Source organism: Anopheles darlingi, chromosome 2, assembly GCF_943734745.1.
Source record: "Anopheles darlingi chromosome 2, idAnoDarlMG_H_01, whole genome shotgun sequence".
Classification (NCBI taxonomy): Eukaryota; Metazoa; Arthropoda; class Insecta; order Diptera; family Culicidae; genus Anopheles; species Anopheles darlingi.
The window spans coordinates 19,014,592-19,022,091 of NC_064874.1; the positions used below are offsets into that span (position 1 = coordinate 19,014,592).

At 49.9% G+C, this 7,500-nt stretch overlaps 3 protein-coding genes across 3 annotated transcripts in view; 2 read left to right on the top strand and 1 right to left on the bottom strand.

Moving 5' to 3' along the window:
* Window positions 1-5,506, top strand: part of LOC125948820 (SR-related and CTD-associated factor 4) — a 9,090-nt gene extending 3,584 nt beyond the window's left edge. The window contains exons 6-9 of the mRNA XM_049675279.1: window positions 1-150; window positions 1,430-2,081; window positions 2,153-3,006; window positions 3,087-5,506. The exon at window positions 1-150 is cut by the window's left edge and continues 235 nt beyond it. Coding sequence (XP_049531236.1) covers window positions 1-150; window positions 1,430-2,081; window positions 2,153-3,006; window positions 3,087-4,567 — 3,137 coding nt within the window. The 3' untranslated portion in view covers window positions 4,568-5,506. The remainder of the gene's footprint in view (window positions 151-1,429; window positions 2,082-2,152; window positions 3,007-3,086) is intronic.
* LOC125948822 (uncharacterized) overlaps window positions 1-7,500 on the bottom strand; it is a 324,894-nt gene that overhangs the window by 151,080 nt on the left and 166,314 nt on the right. The gene's annotated exons all lie outside the window — the stretch shown is intronic.
* Window positions 6,138-7,500, top strand: part of LOC125948838 (poly(A) polymerase beta) — a 6,505-nt gene continuing 5,142 nt past the window's right edge. The window contains exon 1 of the mRNA XM_049675308.1: window positions 6,138-7,280. The gene's annotated coding sequence lies outside the window, so the exon portion shown is untranslated. The remainder of the gene's footprint in view (window positions 7,281-7,500) is intronic.

Sequence of the window (7,500 nt, forward strand, 5' to 3'; positions counted from 1 at the left end):
CGCGATCGGCATCCCGTTCGCCGAGATCGTCACGCCGTCGTTCCTCGCGCGATCGCGGTACCTCGAACAAGGATCGGGAACGAGAGAAAGAGCACGAACGTGAAAGGAAGCGTAAAGGATTGCCCGAAATCAAGAAAGAACACTTGAGCGGTAAGCATCGTCCCAGATGCGGCGCGGAACGTGATGTGCGATGGACATGTGTGTCCAGTAACAGTAACAGCCGCAGCGGATGATATGGAAGACCAGATTACTGTGATGTTACGCATCCATCACCAAGAACAACATTCCACCTGGATCCTGTGCGTGTTCCGAAATCAAGTGTGGCGTCAGTGTAAAAGTGATGAACCCCTAAGTGTGTGCACCGGTGAAGGGGGTTTAGTAAGCATTCATGCGATAATCGATAGTTGATCCTTGTCGAGAGTATCCTGCTGGTTATCTCCTGTGTGCACCGTTCTGGGCACACTGGTTGCTTTGGTTTAGATTGTTGTTGGCTTGGCTTTTGCTTTTCGAGCTCGGTACCTTGACCGAAGCTTGAACTGTTCATAATTGGCATTAATCTGCGAGATGGTGTTCTAATATGGCGTATGGCGTATCGTACAGATGATGGTGGAGCAATTAGAGAATTACATTTTCAGTGCAATGGACAACGTTCTGGATGTGATGATGGTGTTTTCACTGCATTCCACCAGACACTAGATGATTTTAACTCTAGTAATTCGCATCAATATTTGCACTTATGGGGCAAATAATTCGTATCGTTGACCTAAAATAGCAATATTCATAAAAAACGGAATGGATTAATATCCGTTTTTCGATTAGAACAGGCTTGTCCTGTCTGCGAGCAGCTTGATTAGCAAAAAGGATTTTTTCTTTAATACTGAATCCATTGCAGAACCAAATCGACAAAATGCTTTCACGAACAATTGGTTTCACAAATCACTGAACATTTTGTACAAAAATTAAGAAAAACTATTAAAGTTACTAGCATTCGTTTATTTGTGGTTGAACACGCAAAATTAAGCGTATAGCCCGTCATAGTTTGCTATGTGAAGCCATGGTTTTGCATGGTGGGTTTGCTATGATTAAAGGTGCCTTTATGCTATCCTTGTAGGTATATTCTGAAGAAATCAGAAAAACGTACATCCTATCCAATGCTGTACAGTAGCGCTTTTCTGTTTAGCAGTTTTTGCAAAAAAAAATTTGATCCAGGAATTTCCAATATTTCCAATAAGTGATCTGATGATTTTTGAAATTATTATACGTAATGTAGGATGTATTGACGCGCTCATCTGGTAGAGTTTAGATGAATACAGAAACCTGGTCTTCCTTCTCCGTATCTCCGCTGATTGTCCCAAATAACCTTTTTGTTAAATGACCGCATTCCAAGAATTCCTACAATATTCGCTTTCCTTATCTTTGACTTTCACAGTTTGCAGCACTACGCTGTGGGTGGGACATCTGTCGAAGCTGGTCCAGCAGGAGGAACTGTCCGACACGTTCGGCAAGTATGGTGACATCGTGAGCATCGACATGATACCGCCACGCGGATGCGCGTTTATCGTCATGAACCGACGCCAGGATGCGTTCAAGTGTATGCAGAGCCTGAAGAATCACAAAATGCATGGCCGCGCGATCACAATTTCCTGGGCCGCCGGCAAGGGTGTGAAGAGCAAGGAATGGAAGGACTACTGGGATCTGGATCTGGGCGTTAGCTACATACCCTGGTCGAAGCTGAGCCATGCCACGGATTTGGAATCGCTCGAAGATGGCGGCATGTTTGATGAGGATACATTGCCCGGTTGGATGAAGGATAAGTCGGCACCAGGAGGAGGAGGTGCTGGTGGTGCCGGTGCTGCTGGTGCTCTTGGACCGGCCGGGATGAATCTAGCCCTCGCCGGAGCCGCTGGAATGGGTTTAAAGAAACTGGACGGTTCCGATTTGCAGCATGCTGCAGCAGCTGCAGCAGCCGGAATACTAAACCCATCGCTCTTTCCGCTCAGTGCCGTCGATACTAGCCAACCGCCCCCAACGGCTATGCTCAGTATGGGTATCCCTCCCTTCGCGATGGGTGCTGTGGCGAGGTAAGAGCTCGTTTAGTTTGTTCATTCGAAATGGTTCCGAAAATGTTTAATCTGGTTTCTTCCCTTCACAGACTACCGATACCGATGGGAATTCCTATGGGAGCAAACATGGTACCGGGCCTGGGTATCAATGTGCCACCGCCCGGTATGATGCTGCCCGGCAATCCGCCTCCGCTGCCAATGGGAGGCTACGGTGTGCTGCCCCCACCACCGCCCGGTTCCAGTGTAAATGCTGCGGCTATGATGGGTAACGGCAATGCCGCGGCTGCTGCTGCTGTCGCTGCGGCGGCCGCCGCAAGTATCATGAATGCTGCTGCGGCAGCTTCGAACATGAGTAAAGCATCGGCCGACGATATGGATATCGAGATGGATGACGAGGCACCACCGAACACGGGCGTAGCGGCACCGTTAGGGCCAGCACCCGGTGGTGGCGGTGCGGCTGCTGCGTTTTTCAACCAACCACCGCCGCCACTGTTACCACCGAGTGCAGCAAATCTTCCGCCGGGACCACCGGGAGGTGGATTCTTCGTCGCTGGTGCTGGTGGTAATATGTCCGATAATAACGGTGAAGGCAGTGGAGACGATGGAGGCGATGGTCGCGGACGAGATCAATTTGGCGATCGTGATCATCAGCTGCATCGTGGCGGTCGACGCAGTCGCGATCGCGATCAGCAACAGCAACGTGGCGGCTTCGATCGTGGCAACGATGGCCGAGGAGGAGGAGACGGTGGTCGACGGGATCGTGGGGAACGCGGCAGTCGCTGGGGTGGTGGCAATAACTTCCGTAGCGGTGGAAACAATCAGGACGATCGTCCACTGTCGGAGCGGCTACGAGAGTTGGCCGGTGTGCTGGAGTTCAACAATCAGCGAGCCGGTGGACGCAACTTTGGAGCTCGAGGTGCAGGACTAGACAATGAGGGTGCTGGTAGGTATCTCTTGGTTGCTGCAGCAGGAAACACCTAAATGTTGTTGTACTAATGCGCTCGTTTTGGTGAATTATTATAGACTTTGGAAATGCTGACTTTACTCGAAGAGGTGGCGCCAGTGGCAACTTTCAGCAAAATCGCTACAACAACAATAGCGGTAGTGATCGCGAGGGTCGCGGTAGTGGTGGTGGTGATGGTGGTAGCGGCGGTGGCGGCGGTCGTAATCAAGGTGGACGAAATGGACAGTTCGGCAATCAGCAGCAACAAGCGGTTGGTGGTGGTGCTGGTGGTGGTGCAGGAGGACGTGGCAATGGAGGAATGTTTGGCAACCGCGCAGGCGGCAGAAACAACAACCCACGCGGTGGTCAGTTCTTTAACGACGAGCGTCAACAGCAGGGCGGTTTCTTCGACCGAGACGAAGGTGGTGGCAACGGTTACGACTCGGGAGGTAACAATAGCAACAGCAACAGTAATCGCCGCAACTGGAATAACGATCGCGCTGGTGGAAATCGGGGCAACAACAATAGCCGCGATGACCGTGGCCGTGGAAGGCAAAACTGGCGCAGCGGTGACGATGGACCGGGCAGCGGTGGTGATGGTGGCGGCGGTCCTCGCTTCAACAATCGTGGCAACAATCGGGGTGGCAACAACAATCAAGCCAACCGGCCAGTTCGTTGGGATGATGACGATGAAAACTGGGAAGAAGCAGGAGCTTCTAATCAGCAGTCGGGAGACGCGATGATTGGGGACGCTGGCAGGCAAAATGCTTTCGGACGGGATAAGCGCCACAGGAGACAATCGGGCAACGAGGAGGAACAGGACGATCGTCAAGATCAAAATGATGATCGAGCACGTAACGATGGGTCAGCCGGTGGTGGTGGTGATGGTGGCGATAGCATGATGCTGGAAGGAGGTGACGATTCATCGTCACGCCATGCTACCGACCAGGGCGAGGAGGTTAAGGGTAATGACTTACCCAGGGAAATAGGATCCCGACGCACCGATGATGACGGCTCAAACGATCGAAGATATGGGCGGGATCATCAGCATCATCACCGCCAGCGAAACGATGATCCAGATGAACGGCCACAGCCAATTCTCTACTCGCCCGAGCCAGAGGATGAGTCTGAATCAACGAACCTGCCAGAAGATGATGGAAATATAGAGCACAATCGCTTGCAGCATTACAATGAGGACCGACAAGAGCAACAACTGCAACAGCAGGAGCAGCAATATCAGCAACAGGAGGAACACACCGGGCCATCCACTTTCTATGAAGCAAACGATCAACCAAATTCGGACTTTACGACAGCACCCAGTGAGAGTTACGATAACGCTGATCAACCGCCACCATCGGACTATGAGCATTCGATAGGAGGACAGGAGCAGGAACGAGATAATAGGTCACAGTTTCCACAGGACGATAACTTGGAGCCACACTCAAGAGAGGACGACCCCGGATGTGGGCCTGCATTAGGGGAACAACAGAGTGACCCGGTGCCGCAGAGTGGTCCATCGGAGGAGGAACCGGTTGGCACGGAACCTGCAGCGCCTGAATAAATCAAATAAGATCAGTTAGGAAGCCGTGGAGATGATTTGTGAAGGATAGTAATCGGTATGGTACCGTGATCATGCCACGATCCACTCAACCTCATAGTAAGAGCAATCATTTTAATTTCCATCATGATCAAGTATCAATCACCCCAGAGCAGAGATCACGTAAGGTAATTAAAATTTAGTTTAGAGAATTAGGCAGAATAGAGACGACGAAGAGAGAGAATTGGGCCAATTGGATACCTATAACACGACGGTATGGCGGATGGAAAGAAGAAGGTTGGGGGATGGGGCATTCTACTCTTCAATTACTCGTAAATCAATTGTAAAAACTATCCCTTAGTTGTTTCTGCATGCTGTTAGCGTGAGCAAACAAAGGCGGATAATTGTTAAAATGAATTCCGGTAGCAAAATGAAGCGCTTGTAAAGGAAGAAAGCAATCAAATCGTCTTTGGCCATTAACGCAGTAGTGCGTTGATATGGCGTTGGCATGCCGTGATGATTTTTCTATAACTTTTAATCCTCATTTGTGCGAAGATGCACCCCTTATATACTCCGTTTTCGCTAAAGCTACCATGTTTTTACGTAGTGATGTTTTACCATCGCTTAGCCTCGATTTATTATTATTATTTCCTCCATCCATCAGGATTAACATTATTGTAGATTGTATCTCTGTTATCTGTGCAACAACCCTCCCCATACTATCTCATCGTGTCGTTGTACCGTAAGCTGAACATATGCCAGATTTGTTCAACTATTAAGCAAGCTAGCCAAGAGTCCCGGTGAAGAGAGAGAGAGTGTGACGCAATCAAAGGCAAAGACTAGGCAACCGATGTTGAGTAGGATAGTAAGTAACAAAGGATGGTCGCAAGACATGACTGCACAATCCACCCGATATCTATCCGTTTGTCCAGTCTTCTAAACACAGTAAAACGGTTTTTTTTTTCAAGCAAAGCGCTCAAGAGCTGAACGTATATTTAAAAGACACCGAAAGCGAAAGCAAGGAAGAGAGGTGAATAATAATGGGAGTTTTTCCGTGCAGGTCTAGGAGGTAAGTTTAAACATAACAATATTAAAATTTTTCCCCTATCAACTTTGTATCTCTGTTTGCCCGTTCGGTGATTTGTCCGGTTTCATTTCGATGATCGGATCCGAGACTTATACGACCGCTGATTTTCGTATCGGCAACTGCATATTATTTATGGTAGTAGTGTATATCAATAAAGCAATTTATCATCCAGAATCCATCAAGTACTATCGAGATTGCACGAAAAGGGATGGCGAGGGTCAGCTGTTAAGCTACGTGCGTTGGCTGACAGGCTTAACACAGAGTAATAGCCAATAAATTGTAAATTGTCACCAGCTATGGTGAGCAGCACACGTTGCCAATGGAAGATTAAGCTAATAAAACAATAAAGTACTAGTTGTATCTATCGAGTGAAGATATCGAGAAATTTAAGCGCTCTCAAACGGCGTGAAAAAGACCACATGCCGAGAAGGCTCCTCCCTACAATGCCGTTTGATTTTGGCATTCAAGAATGTGTGTAAATTAAAAGGTGGCTACTGTGTCTTCGATACTAGCAGCTTATTAGTAATTGGGACACTTACTGGGAACTTTTCCTTTTCTCCAGAAACTCCGGTAAAATTCAAACTTCCACTCCTAACCGCTCGACAGCTCGACCGGATTTGTGCAGAACTTGTCGATAAGACGGGCCCAACGTGGTTCGCCCGAAATCGTTGAGCAGCCGACGTTATGTGCAGGTGCCTGACTTTAGCCCGGCTCGTCGAGCAACCCGCGTGCTATGCGGGCCCTTGTTGGCGTCTGCTTCTTTTTGCGTACTCCGTGTCGCCCAAAGTGCTTTCTCGGTTTCCCCGGAAAATTACGAACCTTAGACGGACAGCAGAGCGTTTTCCCCGTAATTAGCTCCTTGCTGGCTGGATGTCCGTGAAGGAAGTGAACGCGCAACGGAAGGACTCGGTAGCGAGCGGTGGAAACGAGGACGCGCAGAAAACGGAGTGATAGTACCGTAATTTCCCCCGGAGCCGCCGCAGTAGCCGGAGCGTAAACCTGCTCGTCGTGCGTTTTTTTTCGCTCTCTCTCTGTGTTTGTGCGTGTGTTTCATCATCCCCAGCCAGTTTCCGCGTGCTGGCGGATGAGTTTTACTCCGGAAACGTCCGGAACCAACCGCGATCCTTGACGTCGAAGGAATCGTCGTCGCGCAAGTGACCGCAAGGTGCGGAAAGGTGCGGAAAGGTGCGGAAAGGTGCGTTCGCTGCTGCGGGTTGCGTGAGCGGAGCGGTCTTCCGTTTTCTCTTCTCCTCGGTTTTGTCCCGTTTTATTTTGCTTCGCCGTGTTTTCCCAGCTCCCAGCTCTAGTGCGTGTGAGAGAGAAAGAAGCAAAAAGGGAGAAAGTAAGAGCGAAAGAGAGCGAGTGAGAAGTCGTGTTTTCTTCCTCTTTTCTTTGCTTTATCGTCGCGTCTTCCGTTTGTTTTCATTCGCCGCGTCGAACCGCCGTGCCTCGCTTCTTGCCCCTTGTTATCACCCCGTGTGGTCCCCGCGTACCGGTCCGTTTCTCACCGCCTCCCCCATCCTTTCTTGAGTGAAAGGAGTGCGCGGTGCAAAAGAGGCACCCCTCCCCCACGAAAGCGTGCCCAACGATTCACCCAGCACGTAAACTTCGTGTCCTTCCGTGTCCGTAGCTCCGTGAAGGCTTACCAAGGTGCGTATACGTTACTCGTTCACAGCATTTCACGGTCGTCGTTGTCGTCGCCGTCGCCGAGGATGAGTGTGCATTTCGTGCGCTGATCCAAGTAACGGTCGCCCTTTGTGACGACTTTCGAACTCCGCGATGCACCTGCACGATCCTGCGTGCGTGCGTGCGTTTGTTGTTATCAAATGCATCAGTGACCCCGTTTTTGGCGACGACGTCTGCCCATTTC